The sequence below is a fragment of the Muntiacus reevesi genome, chromosome 9, assembly GCF_963930625.1.
Source record: "Muntiacus reevesi chromosome 9, mMunRee1.1, whole genome shotgun sequence".
In the NCBI taxonomy this organism is placed as follows: Eukaryota; Metazoa; Chordata; class Mammalia; order Artiodactyla; family Cervidae; genus Muntiacus; species Muntiacus reevesi.
Window position 1 is genome coordinate 88,348,910 of NC_089257.1, and position 20,022 is coordinate 88,368,931.

General features: G+C 34.9%; 1 protein-coding gene and 1 pseudogene across 1 annotated transcript in view; both read right to left on the reverse strand.

Annotated features, from left to right (window-relative positions):
- Positions 1-7,946: 7,946 nt before the first annotated feature.
- Positions 7,947-11,115, reverse strand: LOC136175981 (myb/SANT-like DNA-binding domain-containing protein 4 pseudogene; annotated as a pseudogene).
- A 331-nt stretch (positions 11,116-11,446) lies between these two features.
- The window catches only part of KBTBD3 (kelch repeat and BTB domain containing 3), a 56,481-nt gene continuing 47,905 nt past the window's right edge, over positions 11,447-20,022 (reverse strand). Inside the window, exon 3 of the mRNA XM_065944204.1 lies at positions 11,447-19,006. Within this exon, the coding sequence (XP_065800276.1) occupies positions 17,404-19,006 (1,603 nt within the window). The 3' untranslated portion in view covers positions 11,447-17,403. The remainder of the gene's footprint in view (positions 19,007-20,022) is intronic.

A 20,022-nucleotide genomic window follows, 5' to 3' on the forward strand; every position in this document is an offset into this window, starting at 1 on the left:
ACAAGTATAAAAGGGGAAATTAACACAACAATAGTGGGGGACTATTATATCCCACTCACACCTATGGATAGATCAACCCAACAGAAAATTAGCAAGGAAACACAAGTTTTAAATGATACAATGGACCAGTTAGACCTAATTGATACCTACATGGCATTTCACCAAAAACCAATGAATTTCACCTTTATCTTAAGAGCACATGGACCATTCTCCAGGAAAGATCACATCCTGGGCCATAGATCGAGCCTTGGTAATTTTTTAAAAATTAAAATCAATTCAAGCATCTTTTCTGATCACAATGCTTTAATATTAGATGTCAACTACGGGGGAAAAAAGCTATTAAAAATACAAACATACAGAGGACAAACAACATATATCCAAATAACTAACAGATCACAGAACAAATCAAAAAGGAAAGCAAAATATGCATAGAAACAAATGAAAATGAAAACATGACAACCTAAAACCTATGCAATTCAGTAAAACAGGGCTAGGAGGGAGATTCATGGCAATACAAGCTTACTTCAAGAATCAAGAGAAATGCCAAATAAACGACCTAACTTTACACCTAAAGCAGCTAGAAAAAGAACAGAAAAAAACACCAAAGTATATGCTGAAGGAAACTCATCATAAAAATCAGAGCAGAAATAAATTGAAAAGGAAATGAACGAGACTATAGGAAAAATCAACAAACTAAAAGATGGTTCTTTGAGAAGATAAATAAAATAGATAAACCATTAGCCGACTCATGAAGAATAAAAGGGAGAAGAATCAAATCAATAAAATTAGAAAAGAAAATGGAGAAATCACAGCAGACAAGACAGAAATACAAAAAATCATAAGAGACTACTATGAGCAACTATATGCCAATAAACTGGACGACTTGGAGAAATGGGCAAATTCTTAGAAAAGTATAACCTTCCAAAACTGAGCCAGGAAGAAATAGAGAATCTTAACAGACCCATCACAAGAACAGAAATTGAAACTGTAATAAAAAAATCTTCCAACGAACAAAACCCCAGGACCACATGGCTTCACAGGTGAATTCTATCAAAAATTTAGAGAAGAGCTAACACCTATCCTACTCGAAACCACAGATGAAACCCAGGGCAGTGTGACTAAGGAAGAAGACCCAAAACCTTCCCACCAGCTGTACAAGCTGCAGATTAAACCCACACAATCAACTAGGCAGCTTCTGTGTCTATAGAATATACAAAAGGTCAAAGTCTTCCACAAAAGAAAATGCACTAGTACTCATAGCTGTAGACATTGGAGGCAAGAACACATAGGAGGAGAACCAGACTAGAATTTGAGCTGCCCCCACAGCAGGTCCAGAGACTAGCACAGTGTTGGAGGGCATCCTCGGGAGGTGAGGTGGACTGTGACTCCCAGTGCAGGAAAGGACTCTGACAGCAATGACTCAAGAAAAACATTTATTATTCTTCTGTTTTGATTTGCTCTGTAGATTATTTGTAGACCAGAGATCAAATTGCCAACATCCGTTGGATCATCGAAAAAGCAAGAGAATTCCAGAAAAATTTCTACTTCTGCTTTATTGGCTATGCCAGAGCCTTTGACTGTGTGGACCACAACAAACTGTGGAAAATTCTTAAAGAGATAGGAATACAAGACCATCTGACCTGCCTCCTGAGAAATCTGTATGTAGATCAGGAAGCAACAGTTAGACCTGGACATGGAACAACAGACTGTTTCCACATCAGGAAAGGATTACATCAAGGCTGTATATTGTCACCCTGCTTATTTAATTTATATACAGAGTACAAAATGAGAAATGCTGGACTGGATGAAGGACAAGGTGAAATCAAGATTGCTGGGAGAAATATCTATAACCTCAAATATGCAAGTGACACCACACTTATGGCCAAAAGTAAAGAACTAAAGAGGCTCTTGATGAAAGTTAATGAGGAGAGTGAAAATTTGGCTTAAAGCTCAACATTCAGAAAATTAAGATCGTGGTATCTGGTCCCATCACTTCATGGCAAATAGATGGGAAACAGTGGAAACAGTGGCAGACTTTATTTTCTTGGGCTCCAAAATCACTGTAGATGATGATTGCAGCCATGAAATTAAAAGACACTTGCTCCTTGGAAGAAGGACAGGTCTCCATCTCTAAATCTCTGTTTTCATCTTTTATATTTTGTCCTACCTCCTTTCAAAGAGATTGGGCAGCCTTTCTCAGTGCCTGGTGTCCTCAGCCAGCGTTCAAACGTTGTTTTGTAGAAGTTGCTCAACATTTAACTGATCTTTAGATGAATTTGTGGGGGAGAAAGTGATCTCCTCATCCTATCCCTCAGTCATCTTGGGATCACCCCCTCAACGTGACATATTATATAGGGTTGAATGCAGATACCAGGATGGGAAATTAATACGACAAAAGTTTTTGAACTGTGTTCAAATTTTTGAATTGTGTATACATTCTACATTGCAGTTTGTGAAAATAAAACATGCAATAGATTTGAAATTCCTTGTAGACTTCTAAGAGCTCTTACCCATTTTAGGGTTCTGTAACCTGGTTGTCTGACCCTCTGCTCAGGTGTATACAGGAGATTTGAACATCATGCTCTATCTGGCATCAGCCAAAGTTAAACTTGAGTTAAACGTGAGAGATGTTGGTTAAAGAGAAAAAGGGAATTCTCATTTGGACAGAGCAGATGTGGAAGCCAAAGAACTTTCTAAGGTTCAAGGCCCTGAGATTGGAAAACAAAAATGGGGCCAAATCAAAAGTGTTTGTTATCAATAGAGATTAGGCAAAAATCAAGCCTGGAGAGGCTTGAAGAAGTGACAGAACACTAAGTGAGTTCAAGGAAAATAGGGAAGACATCTGATTTTCTTGCTATTGTTACTTCAAGCCTACTACACTGATGACACACATTAGGAACTCGGTTAAATGAATAAAATAATACATGAGATACTGATGGTTGAGCCTAAGAAGGAACGTTTAGGGCCAAGTCAAAGATAAACAGTGTATTAAGCAAAGTTTTACTTTATCCCATCAATTCCCTCTGTCAAGGAAGATTTGTATACTTTTCAGATTTAAATTTTTAGCTCTAATTGTAAAATGTAAAGCTGTAGTAGCATATCAGAGAATTAGGAGAAGATGGCTTCTGGTAAAAGCAAACAAGACAAAAGATAGGAGACAAGGGACATTTACTGAACATATCCCATTGTCAAGTATGTCACGTGTGTTATTTAATTCTTAAAATAACACGTTGTAGGACACATAACTATTATCTGTTTTGCCAATAAAACACCTGGCGCACAGAATGTTTAAGTAATTTGCTCAGGTTTGTACACCTTTTAAACCACTCTATGGTGGAACAAAGATACAAACCCAAACCTGCTTGACTTAGAGTTGAGTTCTCAGTCTCTACCTTAGTATATTTCCAGGCCTGCTTACTAATTAGAATTATTTGCAGTGCTTGTAAAAGCTGTGAGTTCCTAGGATCCAAATCTAGAATTTACTAAATGAAAATTTCTAAGGATAAGGTCCTGGATTAGGTATTTTTTTATCCTATGGTAGCAGTTATTTCAATTATAGAAAAATAACACTATTTCAAATGCAAGGTAACTAAGATGTATATTTTTGCCTTATATACCCATACTCAAATGTCACATACGGTTTTTAAGATATTTTTTTTTCATTTTTATAATATATTTTAAATTTATTTTAATTGGAGGCTAATTACTTTACAATATTGTGGTGTTTCTTTGCCATACATTGACATGAATCAGCCACAGGTGTACGTGTGTCCCCTATCCTGAACTCCCCCTCCCACTTCCCTCCCCATCCCATCCCTCTAGGTTGTCCCAGTGCACCAGCTTTGAGTGCCCTTTTCATGCGTTGAACTTGGACTGTTCATCTATTTCAAATATGGTAATATACATGTTTCAATGTTATTCTCTCAAATCATCCCACCCTCCCCTTTTCCCACAAAGTCCAAAAGTCTGTTCTTTATATGTGTGTCTCTTTTACTGTCTCGTATATAAGGTTGTTGTTACCATCTTTCTAAATTCACATATATGTGCTAATATACTGTATTGGTGTTTTTCTTTCTGACTTACTTCACTCTGTATAATAGGCTCCAGTTTTATCCATCTCATTAGAACAGATTCAAATGCATTCTTCTTAATAGAAGAGTAATAGTCATTGTGTATGTGTACCACAACTTTCTTATCCATTCGTCTACGGATAGACATCTAGGTTGTTTTCCTGTCCTAGCTATTGTAAACAGTGCTGCAATGAACATTGGGGTACACGTGTCTCTTTCAATTCTGGTTTCCTCGGTGTGTATGCCCAGCAGTGGGATTTCTGGGTCGTATGGCAGTTCTATTTCCAGTTTTTAAAGGAATCTCCACACTGTTCTCCATAGTGGCTGTACTAGTTTGCATTCCCACCAACAGGGTTAAAGGGTTCCCTTTTCTCCACACCCTCTCCATCATTTATTGTACATAGATTTTTTGACAGCAGCCATTCTGACTGGCGTGAGATGGTACCTCATTGTGGTTTTGACTTGCATTTCTCTGATAATGAGTGATGTTGAGCATGTTTTCGTGTGTTTGTTAGTCATCTGTATGTCTTCCTTGGAGAAATGTCTGTTTAGTTCTTTGGCCCATTTTTTGATTGGGCTATTTATTTTTCTGGTAGTGAGCATCTTGAGCTGCTTGCATAGTTTAGGGATTAATTCTTTGTCAGTTGTTTCATTTGTTATTATTTTCTCCCATTCTAAAGACTGCCTTTTTACTTGCCTATAGTTTCCGTCATTGTGCAAAAGCTTTTAAATTTAATTAGGTCCCATTTGTTTATTTTTGCTTTTTTTCCATTACTATGGGAGTTGGGTCATAGAGGATCTTGCTGTTATTTATGTTAGGGAGTGTTTTGCCTTTGTTTTCCTCTAGGAGTTTTATAGTTTCTGGTCTTACATTTAGATCTTTAATCCATTTTGAGTTTATTTCTGTGTATGGTGTTAGAAAGTGTTCTAGTTTAATTCTTTTACAGGTGGTTTACCAGTTTTCCCAGCACCTCTTGTTGAAAAGATTGTCTTTTCTTCATTGTATATTTTCACCTCCATTGTATATTTTCACGTCATTGTACATTTTCATTCATTGTATGTGTTCATAGGTGTATGGGTTTATCTCTGGGCTTTCTATTTTGATACATTGATCTATGTTTCTGTCTTTGTCCCAGTACCATACTGTATTGATGACTAACTTTGTAGTATAGTCTGAAGTCAGGAAAGTTGATTCTTCCAGTTCCATTCTTTTTCAAGATTGCTTTGGCTATTTGAAGTTTTTTTGTATTTCCATACAATTTGTAGAATTATTTGTTCTAGTTTTGTGAAAAATACCATTGGTAGCTTGATAGGGATTGAACTGAATCTATAGATTACTTTGGATAGTACACTCATTTTCACTATATTGATTCTTCTGGTTCATGAACATGGTATACTTCTCCATCTATTTGTGTCATCTTTGATTTCTTTCATCAGCATTTTATAGTTTCCTATACATAGGTCTTTTGTTTCTTTAGGTAGATTTAGTCCTAAGTATTTTATTCTTTTCCTTGCAATGATGAATGGAACTGTTTCCTTAATTTCTCTTTCTGTTTTCTTAGTGTATAGGAATGCAAGGGATTTCTGTGTGTTAATTTTATATCCTGCAACTTTGCTTTATTCATTGATTAGCTCTAGTAATTTTCTGGTGGTGTCTTTAGTGTTTTCTATGTGGAGGATCATATCATCTGCAAACAAAGTTTTACTTCTTCTTTTCCAATCTGGAGTCCTTTTATTTCTTTTTCTTCTGTGATTGCTGTGGCTAAAGCATCCAAAGCTGTGTTGAATGGGCACCTTTGTCTTCTTCCTGACTTTAATGGAAATGCTTTCCACTTTTCATCATTGAGGATAATGTTGGCTATGGGTTTATCATATATCACTCTTATTATGTTGAGGTATGTTCCTTTTATGCCTGTTTCCTGGAGAGTTTTTAATCATAAATGGTGTTGAATTTTGTCAAAGGCTTTCTCTGCATCTGTTGAGATAATCATATGGCTTTTATCTTTCAACTTGTTAATGTGGTGTATCATATTGATTGATTTGCTAATATTGAAGAATCCTTGCATCCCTGGGATAAAGCCCAATTGGTCATGATATATGATCTTTTTAGTATGTTGTTGGATTCTGTTTGCTAGAATTTTGTTCAGAATTTTTGCATCTATGTTCATCAGTGATATATTGGCCTGTATTTTTATTTTTTTGTGACTTCTTTGTCTGTTTTTGGTAGTAGGGTGATGGTGGCGTAATAGAACGAGTTTGGGAGTGTACGTTCCTCTGCAATTTTCTGGGAGAGTTTGAGTTGGATAGGTGTTAGCTTTTTTCTAAATTTGGTTTCAAGATATTCTTAAATTAACAAGAATCAATTTAGAACCAAAGTAGTATCTGTCAATAGAAGAGATGTACTAAGACTACATATAGGAAATGAGAAAATACAAAGTGATCTCATGCAGTGATTCTCCACGTTAGTGTGCATTACAATCTTCTGGACAGTGGAAAAAGTACTTTTAGGGGACTGAAGGCAAACCACCAGATTAAGTAAACCCTTGGTCTCAGAATAAATACCAAAATGACTGACTAAAGATACAAACTTTATTTCACAGGGAAGAACAAAGACAAAATGCATCATGATATATGAAATCAGTCATTTAAGAGAAGTATGACTTCTCTAAGTCTCAGATTCAGGAATAATGATACTACTCTCAAGACTTTTTCTACAGATTATGTCAGATAGTGTGCAATAAGTGCTTCCCTAATTCATATATACCACTACTATCACTATTTCATCACCATCATAATTACTATTGGATACAGAGGACATTCTCCCCCATCCCCACTCCCAGTTCCAAATAGCTATTATCTATTTTAAAAATCAAATGACCACTTGATGAGTTCCAATTCATTGATTATCTACACAATTTTTAAATTGGTAACATTCTTGCTAACTTCAACCAAGTATATTAAGATTTCAGTACATGGTAGAAACCACAATTTTTGTCTAAACTACTGGCTTAGTCAATGGAGTCACAGAAGAAAGCATAAAGCCTACAAAAATGTGTGCTGTTTCTAAAGCACCAATAGCTAGATGAGTGAACTGCTTTGGAAAGTAACTCATTTTAGACAACTTCTATGTTGCCTACATTATTTTCTCTCACACTATGTACAGATGGAAACAAAAGAATAAAACATCTATAATCTTCATCACTTCCTATAGTCAACATACTATATAGTACTGTTTCAGAGTTCAAGTGTTGGGCCACTTGAGTAATTCCCACATAGATATCTGTGGTATTTTAATATTCTAAAACTGAAACAAAGCTAAAGAGGTGCTCAACTAGGCTAAGACAGGGTTCCTCAACTTCAGCAACATTGCTATTTAGGGTTTGATCATTTTTTTTGGGGGGGGGGGTGGAGGGTGGGAACTGTCCTGTGCATTGCAGGATGTAGGCATCCCTAGCCTCTACCTACTGCATGCCAGGAGCAATGTGTCCAACTTTCCAATTCTGACAACCAAAAAATGTCGCCAGATATTGTCAAATATCTTTTGGGGGCCAAAGTCACCCCCAGTTGACAACTACTGAGCTAGAATTTTACACAGACATAATTGTAAACTCTGAGTGCTTAGATTATACAAGACTGTGTGTAATTTTACTAAATTAAAGTGTATAGTACAACAATTTCTGCTCTACTGTTTATGCTAGGGCACAGAGTTTTCCTAGAAGACTTAAGCATATATTACCCACCAATAATTATCTTTTTTCGTATTGAAAACACTAATATTAAACAGGGGAAAAAACCAACAATACAGCTAATCCTGCAACCATTTTAAAACCTAAACTTATGCTTTACAAACATTTGATTAATGGAGACCTAAATAAATCACTGCAAGTGTCTTTCCTTCTGAATTCATAGTCTCTTACTACTTGAAAGCATTTCTTTTCAATCTGCAGCTTCTCGGATTCAGATTCCAAGCTGCAGCCTATCTTTTTCCAGTTGTAAGCATTCTCTCTCAAGTTTTAACTTCTCGGTTTCTATATCCTGTGGTTGATGTATGGACTTTACCCCTTGACCAAGTTCACTTTCCAAAGATGGCTTCTCTGAGTTGACTATCTGTAACCTCAGCTTCTCTCTTTCAATCTGCAACCGCTCCTTTTCCAGCTGAAGTCGCTCATGCTCCATGTCTAAATGTCGCAGCCTCTTTCTCAATCTGTAGGCATTCCTTCTTTACCTGCAGTCTTTCAACCTCAATATCAAGCCTTTGTTTTTCCAATTCTAGTTTCTGTTTCTCTATGTTTACAAGCAAATGGGGCTCATCATATGCAGACCTAGATGGTATTGAGTTCAGAGTAAAAAATTCATCAATGTGGGGGAAATCAGGAAGTTCATTTTCCTTCTGGAATCTGGTATGACTGATGACATTTCTCCTTCCTCTTCAATCTCAAATTCAGGACTCTGGGGATCTCTTTCTTCCTTTTCTTCCTTGACCTCAGGATCCACCTGCATCCCTGAAATCTGCCCCATTTTGCCAATCAAAATTTGCATCACTTCGGAATACAATCTTTTCATCTCTCTCTTCAGTGAGAGAGTCATCTAAATCAGATGTGGGCAGGGGAAACCCTGAACTAGCTAGCTTAATGTTCGCCTTCATCTTCTTTCTCTTCATAAGGGCTCGCCAGTCAAGGTACCTTTTTTTCACTTCTGTCCCTGTTTTCTATTCTCCTTACCCTATAGCATTCACACACTGTGCAATCTCCTCCCAAGTCATTCCCTTAATCACATTAATTGTTGTATTAAGCTGCTTAGAAAAAATTACTTCCTTCATTTCTGTAATTTCTTTCAAAAGGGTCTTGTACACTGAAATTTCTTTTTCCTCTTCAGTTGCTTCATTTTCTAACTTAAATGCAGTTTTTACAGTAAGGGAAGATGTGAAAGGAATTTGAGGAATGCTACAAAGTACAAAAATTAAGGACAATTCCTTGTTAGTACTTTATTTAAATCTGAGTTTTCCATTCATCTAGTATCACAGGGAGTTGGATGTTTCCTGCTAGCCTGGCAGCACCTCCCCTTGGATTCAATACTTTTAATGGGACTCCCAGATGACCTGTTTGTTTTGGAGGAAACTTTAAGGAACACTGCCTGACACATATATTCCTGGGTAGACATCCCATAACAGAAATTATTGGTTAGAGCTTAATATTTCATTTATAAGGAAAGAAACTTAGATGCTTTAAACTACTAGAATAATTCTCTTTGTGAAAATTCCTAGAAACAAGTGTTCATTAATTTGTGCTTGTAAGTGAAATGTGAATTGTATTTAAATGGAAGAATATTGTGGTATATTTCACTCCTTCAGGAACAGATCACAAGTTGAACACTATTTGTAAAGGAAACAAAAAATTACTCATTTGTTGAAAGTTGTTTTAAAAGTTTTTTCAAATTACAATTAATGTTTCATAACATAAAAGATGGTTAATCTCTAAAGGAAAAAATTAGGCTAGTTGTATTTTTAAATGAAAAGGCTAGAGAAAGGCTTTTCTTGATTGAAAATGTTAAACTAACTTTCCACCATGTATTTTACTCAAAGTTAGGTAAGGGTAATTAATTTCTCATGGAAGTACTCACTAATTACTACTAGAACAGAATCAGGTTAAACAAGCCCTGAATTTGGAAGAAATGCAAAAATATTTGTAAGGTGCGGTGAAATCTAACTTTATAAACACTATGATGATATGTTAAATATTTTAAGGTGGCTCCACATATTTCTTAAGTTTTTTCCTGAATATTGTTTGCTATTTTAGGTTTAGTTTCATTAAGCTTCATAGAAGTCTTCAAAATTGCAAAATTTAATAAGTCCAAGGAAACTTTACCCTGGAAACATAGATTTTATAAAAGTAATTAAAATAAATTGCAGTTTTAATTAATATTCACTAGGTAGATTGGTTTAGTGCCACATTGTCTAAAAATTCAATATTTTGTAGTTTCAAAAACCTCAAAGCACTTTATAAATATTACTTTGAAATTCCATATTCATAGTGAAAAAAGTAATTACGTTTTAGGATTATTTTTTCTCTGAAAAATGTACATATATATCAGTCTTTATATTGGCCAAATTGCTAGTTTTTGACAAAAAAAATTTGCAACTTACACTGTAACTGAATAAGAGCCTGTAACACAATATTAAGTAATTGTTTAAATGTGTTTTGCCATTTATTTTCTGAGTATAGAGATTAAATTTTGTCTTTGAGGGGCTTTTGTTTTGTAGTGAGAAGGATAAACTCAGGCAGTTCAGAATTCAGGAAAAGAACTTCAAATGCCAATGCATCAGCCTGAGATTATGAACCATTCTATTTAATGACTTAAGAAGAAAACTTGCAAGTATTAAAATGCTGACCAAGAGAGACCTCTGGTTTCGGGGGAGCATCCCCAACAACCTGGTAACAGGCAAATTCTCTCCAATATCCTTGCATTTTAAATTAACTACAGAGATTAAAGAGAAGGAGGTGAGTCATTCACTATTTGCTGGCAAAGTAAACTACAGAAGCTGGAAGGAAGCACAAGGAGAATTGGAGGTAATAAGGGAAGAAGTCTGGAGCAGTAAGGTTGGACCAAGGATTTGATAGGAGAGCCTAAGAAATGAAGAGAAAGCAACTAGCATTATGCAAGCATGTGGGATAGAACAGTTGATTTTTTAAGGGTTAGGTTTCTGTAGATCAACTGTTTCAAGCTGAACAGTATTCTACAAGAGGGTTTGGGAGTCAAGGTTGTTTAGTAAATCACAACTGATCACATAGGAAAACCAGAAATGTGATGGCAAATGGGCCTGTCCAGAAAGAGGAAAAATTGAACTGGAATTAAGACAGCATCTAATGTAAACATCTTAAAATATGTCTTGTTATGGTATGATTTAGTCTCTCAAGACTCTGGACCTCTTCACTAGCTCAGCTGTACATATTAGGTAGGAAGGAGGCTTATACCGTGGCACTTGGCTGATTCTTGTGTTGCTGATGTCCCGTCGAAGTAGGGTTGGACAGTGCCTGACCTTGGACATTCAGCTAGCTTCTACTGCTTTCACTTGTGGCTCACGGACATGTCGTCTGTTCTTTCTTAGCTCATGCAGAGCCTCAAAGTCTCTCCCCATCTATGATTCATTTCAAATCTAACTGCATTTTATTCACTCAGCTCAACATGTCCACCTTGAAGTCTATGCTACTGTCCACAGTTACAGAGCCCCTTCTAACAGTAACCCCACCTCCACCACCACTCTCTCAGGAATTCTGAAATTCATCAGAGCCACTCAGGGCATCTGGGGAAGGGGGTGGCAAGAAAATGAGAGCCTTAGCATTCATCTTTTTCAAACTTTTTTATTTCTAGTAACAATAAATACAAATAATATATATTCTTTTCTGAGATACATTTTAATACATTAATAATTATTTTATATAATTGAATTGTTTACTACATATTAACATGGTTAACATGGACCTGAAAAAAATGATTTTATTTCTCACAGCATATGGTAAATGCCCATATTCTACTAATAGAAAATGAAATAAATCACTTATGTATGCAAAATTAAGTAGCTTTGCACAGTCTCCCCTGTGGGAAAACGGTCACTAAAGTTATTGTGTTCTTGTAGGGGAAACGGGGGTTGTGTGTCTACTAATGATACTTTCAGTCATTGTCTTATCTATTACTGCATTTGAAAGGAAACACAGAATTAAATATTATAATTAAAATTCAAGAACAAATATTTCTTAAGCACTAAAGAAGTTCAATTAATTACTTTGAAAGTATAATTTTACTTTCAAGTACCAAATATACATATACAACACAACTATACAACCAACTATACATGTTCTCCAAATGTGGGCAATGTACTGTGTAATGCAATTTCATTCTCAAATAAAAAGTACTTCATTATTAATTTTTCCATATACTAACAAAGATATACAACATATACTAACAAAAAGTTGTATAAATTAGCTAACCCAGACTTTTAACATAAGGATATCAAGTATTACAAAAAGAATTAACACATACATTGATAACTAAAGTACAATGTGTAGCATTCTTAAATGTAAAATCCTAATGTAAATCAATTTTTTGTACATGAAAATTGCAAAATATGCAGTTAAGTCTAACCCATTCAGAAACAATAAAACTATAATAAATTTTGCTTCATATATTGGCTTGATAGAATGTTAGCTTATTAGATGCCTTATTTATATGCAAGCATTGTGCTAATTGATAGGTCCAGAAATGATAATATCCCTACTCCTAAGAGTTTCCAATTAAATAAGATAGATATGTAAACAAGTATTTACACTACAACGTAATACTCAGAGAGTTGTACTCTTTAAGTAATTCTGGCAACCTTGTTACCCTTGGAAACAACAACAAAATCTGTTGAGCTAGTTAGTGACTGCTTTGGTTTCTATTTTTTGTATATGCTTTAGTCTCTTTCAGAAGTATTATTAAAATTCTGAAAACCGTATCTAATGACAAATGATCAAAAGACATTAAAATCTGGCTTCAGAATTCCTCTCCCAGGAAACATGTTTGTGATTATGCTGATAGTCAATAGAAGGAGAAATAGCAAGGCTCTAGCTCACACTGAATTTATAAAAACTGATTAAGGGAACGAAGTGCTATATTAGAAGATTATGCAATGCTCATCATGCTCAACACACCAAAAAAGTAACAGAGCTAGGATGGATTTTTCTGAGGCAAATGTACATGCAGAATGTATGTAACCTTGGCCACTGTGGCAAGTTTTAAAGTGCTAACTTGAACAAGAAGGAAAGTGAGAACTGATTTTAGAGGAATGGAAGACATGCTATTTCCAATACTTATGGAGACAGCAACCTAAGATCAAGTACTGAAAGTTATTACAGGGAGGCAGAGTTGCTTTCAACCTTAGGAAGAACTTTCTAATAGACCTGTTTAAAAATGGAGGTAGTGAGCACTTTACCCTGAAAGAACTGAATTAGAATTTGAAAGGAAAATCGTCTATCAAGGGTATTTTAGAATTTAGAGGAGTTTTCTATACAAGGCTGGAAGCTGTATTAGATTCTAAGGTTATCTTCAAATTTGAATACGAATCTATGATTTAGAAAAGTTACCTCTTGATCAGTGTGTAATACCATGCTGTGATTAAAATCCCTATTTATAAATCAAATTTAATCATCTTAGTTTAATCAAATATAATTTGTAAACATAGATTTTTAAAAATTAAAGATATCTTTTAAGTCACATAATCTTTATCTAGATTCACTACATATAGCTATATAGCTACATTTGCAGTGAAATAAGAACAATAATAATTCAGGACAAAATTTTAGGTAATGGTTTTTCAGTTTCTATTCACTGTAAAACAAATGTGCACTTATGGTAAACAGAAGAAGAAATCCCTATTAGCAGCTCACTATAAATGTCAACACCCTTTATAGAGTTTTTCCTAACTGATTTTTTTTAAAAAAAGAATGAATTTCCTTCAACAAGAATGCTCCTAAAATGATGTAATTTTATGATACATCTTATTGAAATCTTGAGTATGCAGACATTAAAATCAAGTTACTCAGAATGCCTAAATGCTAAACAAACTGGAGGAAGCAATTAGTCAAAAGGCAGAAAAGTATTACAATCAAAATGTGCAAATAAAATATAGAAATCTTTGGTATACTCCTGTGTAAGAATATATTTGGGCTAGTTCTCTGCCACATGCCAGTTTTTTATATTTAGTCTTATTCCAAATATGGCTTTATAAAGTGGAGTGAATTTTGTTATGTTGAACAGAAACTGGCTTCCTTGTAAACTTTAGCCTTCGTTTTTAGATTGCCCTTAAGAGCTGCCCATTGGAAGGCATTTTTTGTTCTTACACATTCAATTCTAAATATATGGGTTTCCAAACACTGGATCCAATTAAACTGAGAGTGATGATCCAAAGTATATTCAACAATATATTTAACCACTACATTTACTGCTTCCAACTCTTAAAAGATAAACAGATGTCTCCCTCTATATTTGACTCTGATTTTCAAGTCAGATGCCTTCTTTTAGGTACCCTGAACACACATTTAATTGCTCTTCTTGGTATCTGGGGAAAATGGAATCATGTTGCAGGATGTGGTTGCTCTCAAATAATATTCTAGCTTTCAAGAGTAACATATAATGAATACTGTTGTGATAAAGACTGCTTTCCCTCCCCAAACCAACATTGATTATTATATGAATGCAGCTAATTTGATTATGCAAATATTCTTCATACTGCTTTTGTTTCACAGGCAATAGATGAACAGGTGCTCTACATTATAAATCAACTTTGAAGATAGTTCTAAAAATGTTTATTAACTTTGATATCATATAAATGTTGAATTTTTTATGTTTAATAATGACACATAACTACTTTCAATTTTAGCGGACACTAGGATATTACAATACTGCAATTTTTTTTTGCATGCGTAATCCATTTACCAGGACAAATGATAAAGAATTTGGAAATGTTACTTAGAATTTTGCTACAAGAATGAAAGCAATCTGGATAATGAGCTTAATTATTTTGTCTCTTACAATGCAGCAGACTGAAGGATGATAATGAAAGGAAGGGAAACTTTAAAAACAAAAAAAAAAAAAGACTAAGGGAAGAAGTCATAAAGGGGTATTGTTTTCTAATCTTACAGACAGAAAAAACGGCTCCTCCTGGGTAGCAGAATAGACTTGAAAGATCACCGAGACTTGCAAAAGATCGAGAATAGAGGGTCAGGCCAGAAATAATATATGTGGTTCTTGGTGAAGCCAAAGTGGCAAGATCAGAATGATACCAGTTAACTCAATGACCATGCGTACATGTGCCTGAGTTCCTTGAGGATTTTGAACACCCAGAACCATTTTTCAATAACCATTCAGTAGATCAAGTGAAAGTGTTCCCTTTACCAGATGATGCAAAATTGGAGAGAACAAGATTAATTGCCAAGAGAGCCAAGCCCAGCACAGACTGCTATAATGTCAAGGGAAAAGAACAGTAAGTAAAGGAAGAGTTTGAGGTTTTATGACTAGACAGACTACTTTTTTAAGTTATAACTGATGAAGAACACTCAGGTACAGATGTAAAAGGGGTGACAGTAAGTGAAAAACGATCAACAAGTTTCCTGCAGCAATTGTGGAAACTAAGGCAAGAAAGCCTTGTGCATTGAAAAGTGTTTTAAATCAAATGCAGAAGGAGCTACTTATGCCTTGGTAACAAGGATATTTCTAGTAACATCAGGAACCAATGGCTGTGGTTGCTCTGTGACAACCCAGAGGGGTGAGGTATGGAGGAAGGCTTGAGAGGGAGGGGACGTATATATGCCTATGGCTGACTCATGTTGATGTGGGGCAGAAACCATCACCACATCGTAATTATCCTCCAAGTAAAAATAAAATTAAAAAAATCAATGGTCAGTGAAAAGAATGGTAGAAATCAAGATATAATAATGAAACAACATCAGGAAGAGATTCTATTTTGCTTTAGTTGCTCCTTTCTCAAAATATTTGTTTATATATGTTTAAATTAACAATTTAGTCACCCACTGTGTTATGGTCTTTCGCAAATAACCTGTTTTCAAAGTGCCACATTAACACACAAAGCCTCCACTGAATTTTCTTTCTTTCTTACGCACCCAACACACATACACACATCGAGAGAGAGAGAGAGAGAGAGAGAGAGAGAGAGAGAGAGAGAGAGAGAGAGAGAGAGAGAGAGAGAGAGAGAGAGAGATACCAATTCTACAGAATTTTTATGCAACTATCGTCTGATTACGGACCATCCCTGATTTTGGAATTGCATGATAATTTAGTCTAACATTCTGTTTCATTTTGAAAAATATATTTGAAATTTATGATTGTATAAATTTATATGGTAAAATAAAAGGACCTTCATTTAGGTATATTTCCACTTCTAAAGAATATTTACAACAGATTAACATTTAGTACAGTGTATGGGAAACTTCATTTGATTCCAGAGAAATATAATCTACACATTACCTGAGATATAAATCAGGTCCTAAAACCTAAAATACCTGTACCGTTAAAACTGTTTAAAGAAACATATCCTCCTACAAGGCAGAATCATCTTAGCTGAGAACAAGGATGATTCTCTTTCATTGTTTGGGTTAGAGATGATTAAACATCTAATAAGTTACAAGTTTCACATATCTACTATGAATACCAAGAGCCCAGTCACATTTTTAAATTAGTAAATAATTCACTATGAATAATTTGCTGAAGAAAACATACACAGCACTTTACAGAGGGTATAAATCATCACAGAAAACTGACACGGTGCTAACTGAAACATTTAAACTTCTTACTGCAACTCAAATTTGTACATGCAAAAGTTTAAGAAATGCCAGCAACAGTGATCCACTTATCTAGAGGTCAGATTTTCTATGTCCTCGCTTACATTGGAACCCGGCAATGATACAGAAAAGTATTTTAGGACCACCATCCCAGAATCCAAGAACATCACTAAAAGGGTTACATGTCAAGATAAAATCAGGTCAGGTATAACTTGAACTGATTAAATAGATCAAGAAAGTTAATTTACTGAGCTTGAGCCAGAAAATAAAATACCTGTAAAAACTGAGACCAACTAACACTGAAAACTAATAGAACATGCAAATTTTACGACATTTCAGTAACTGCCAACAGCATTACAGTACACTATACTCTTACTGAAGAGTTGAATCAAAAAATTAAAACATGTTTAGTGTACAGTTTTAGAAGGCTGGGGAAATATACTTCATTTCAGAAAATTTTCTGACTGAAAAGTAGTGAAAGAAAAGAAAGGGCTTAAAAAGAGCTAAACAATGATACGAAAAAATAGGAATTCGACTACTCTTATACCTGTAGTAACAAGATAGGATTCTCACCTTTAATATATTTTACACTTCATATAATATAGTATAAATAAGTCATTTTTACTATCTATAGAGACTTCTCCCATTTACATTGTACAGTTCTGTGAAGTGTGATTTGTTTTTCTGTCATGGATAAAGTACTTTAAGAATCAAAACATCAAAGCCTGAGTTTTACTTATATATGAAAATACTAATATCCTAGATTCTCCAAGATTAAATTAAATACAGTTTTTGGTAAAATGTATTGTGTATTTTAAAGTTTCTGGGAACTGCTAATTCATATATAGTATACATTCATACATTCACAGTAATTCTCTTATAGAAGGTGTATTTTATCTTACTAAGCTGTAAAGACCTTTTCACCAATAATTAAAGTTAATAAATTTACTGCAGGCTTCTAGAACTGCAATTGCTTTAGAATGTCTAATCATACACTACTTTTAGAAATGATTAGAAAACCATGGGTCTCTGTATTTATTAAACTGAATCACTTGGCAGTAAAATTCAGTTAAGGCTCTTGGCATTGGTGAAACTTCTTCCCACTCAGACCTGCTGCTGTGGTAGACCTGAACTTCATCTGTGATTTCATCTGGTGCATAATCACCACCTAATATATAAATTTTATCTTCAATTCCAACTGCACCTGCATTGAAGCCTGCACATTCAAAAGATCCTTCACCCTTCCAAACACAAGTATCTGGACAAAAACTATAAACCTTATAAGTGGAAAGGTCACATATATAGAGTGTGCAGTTTACTGGGACAGCTTTAATTAATGTTGCATGAAAAAACTGCCCAAACTCTGCTACTAGTTCAGACCACTGATCAGTTGTAGCATTGTAGTTGAAAAAACAATCAAGTGATGGGTTAAAAGCATCTGTAATTTCTACCTCTGATCCAAGAACATAAATTACATTTTGGCATGCACTTGCTTCAGGATAGTATATGCCCCTGGGTAATGGGCTAACAGACACCCATTCTTTGGAAAGAGGATTGTAAGATTCAACATCTAAGAGACTTTTAATGTCCTGAGATCCTCTAGTTTTTCCACCTATGACAAATAATTTATTGAGAGCCATAACTGATGTATGCATGGTTCTTGGTGTTTTCATAGTTGATACCAGGAAAAAATCATTTTTGACTGGACAGTAGCACCAGGTTTGATCAGTGGCATCGTGATATGATTCTGCAATATGAAGCCGAACTGTTCTACAACATGGCCCTTTGCAACCACCTGTCAAGAATATTTTCTCCCCGTAACTAGATAGACTAGATCCGGGCAAATCAATCAGGTGTGACTGTGGCAGTATCTTCCATGAATCACTTTTAATATTATAGCAAAACGTATATTGAGCTTCTCCATTTTCCTCAGTTTTGTGAACAAATATGTATTTTTCAGTTGTGGATGGTCGAGCATCAGGGAAAAGTCCACCAGAACCTTGCACACACTTAATTGCATCCATGATTATGTCAAAACAGTTTGTGCTTTTGAGTAAACACTCTTCATTGAGTAGACAATCTTGAAGTGTCTCCTCAGATAACTGACATAATCTTACTTTTTTAATCAAATAAGGCAGATGTTTTTGCCTTGATTCTAAGTTATGTTTAGTCCAACTAAGGACAACTTTCAGTACAGTTTCTTCTTCAGGAACATTTAATTCATCTGATTCCAGACACTTTTGCAGTACTCCAAAATTCATCTCTAAGAAATCACTGGATTTAAATAATAAAGAAAAGTGATGTTGAACAAAGTATAAAGCATGGTCAAACAAACGGGCAGAACCATAGCTATCTGATATAGATAATAACTGTAAACAATTGACAAGATTAATACTTTTTATTAAAAAGTCACTGCAAGCTTTGGATAGGAAGGAAACTTGAAGAAATGATGACAACTGGAAGAACATTTCCACATTATCATCTGTTATCTTTGTTTTTCCAGTATAGGCATAATCAAGAAATGCTTTTACTGCTTTGGAGGACAAATTAGTAATGGTAACACTTCCACCATCTCTTTCTTTCATGTTTACTTCAAACATAGCCCTGCAAAAATGAAGAACACAGAAGAACAAATAAACAGGAATATTTTATTCCAAGATAATTTTCAATATGATCTTAAAGAAGTTTCCTTCAGTCTTCGGTTGATATAAAATATATTTACAAAATACATTTTTAAAGCATCCTAATAAATTGAGACCATATTACTTATCTGTAAAATATACATATTACACAAAACCACACTGAAAAATATATAGATTACAGCTAAGCCATAGCAATGAATCCAAAGGCTATCAAAAGACTCAAATTTTCTGTCTGATTTGATGTTCTTATATATTCATAAAACTGGGGTAAAATCTAATGGCTGAACTTATTTATCTATGGATTAATTTAGTATCAACTCTGCAAGTGATAACTAAAATTACTTAAAATATAGGATAAACTTACATATACATTATCCCACCTGGTAAAGTTGATACCACTCTAAGAAACTGGGAACATTTTTGGCTCATTTTAAGCAGAAATATAAATTATTTGGAAATGTTTAGGCAGGATATATTTCACAACTGGCTTTGGTAAGAACAATATTGCCATCCATCCTTAATTAACTTTATATCCAGAGTTACTAATTTTTACACTTTACAAACCCATTAGGATGGTTTTCAGTAGAAATAAAAATTAAGGTTAAAGAGGAAAGAGCTACACAAAGAACTAAAGACTGCCAGTTGAACATTCATTAAGACTAAAGGTCATCTGACTTTGGGCCTGGTTTAACACTGGTTTCTTTTGTACCAGTACTGTCCAGGATACCTTTGTGAGCAGTGTCCAACTACTCTGCAGGCACGCTTAATTGGTTAGTGTGTTAAACTCTCTGCAACTCCATGGACGGTAGCCCGTCAGCCTCCTCTGTCCATGGGATGTCCCAGGTAAGAATATTGGGATGGGTTGCCATTTCTTCCTCCAGGGTATCTGCCCAACCCAGGTTTCAAACCCACATCTCCAGCACTGCAGGTGGATTCTTTACCATCTGAGCTATGAGAGAAGCCCCCAAGTAGTACTCT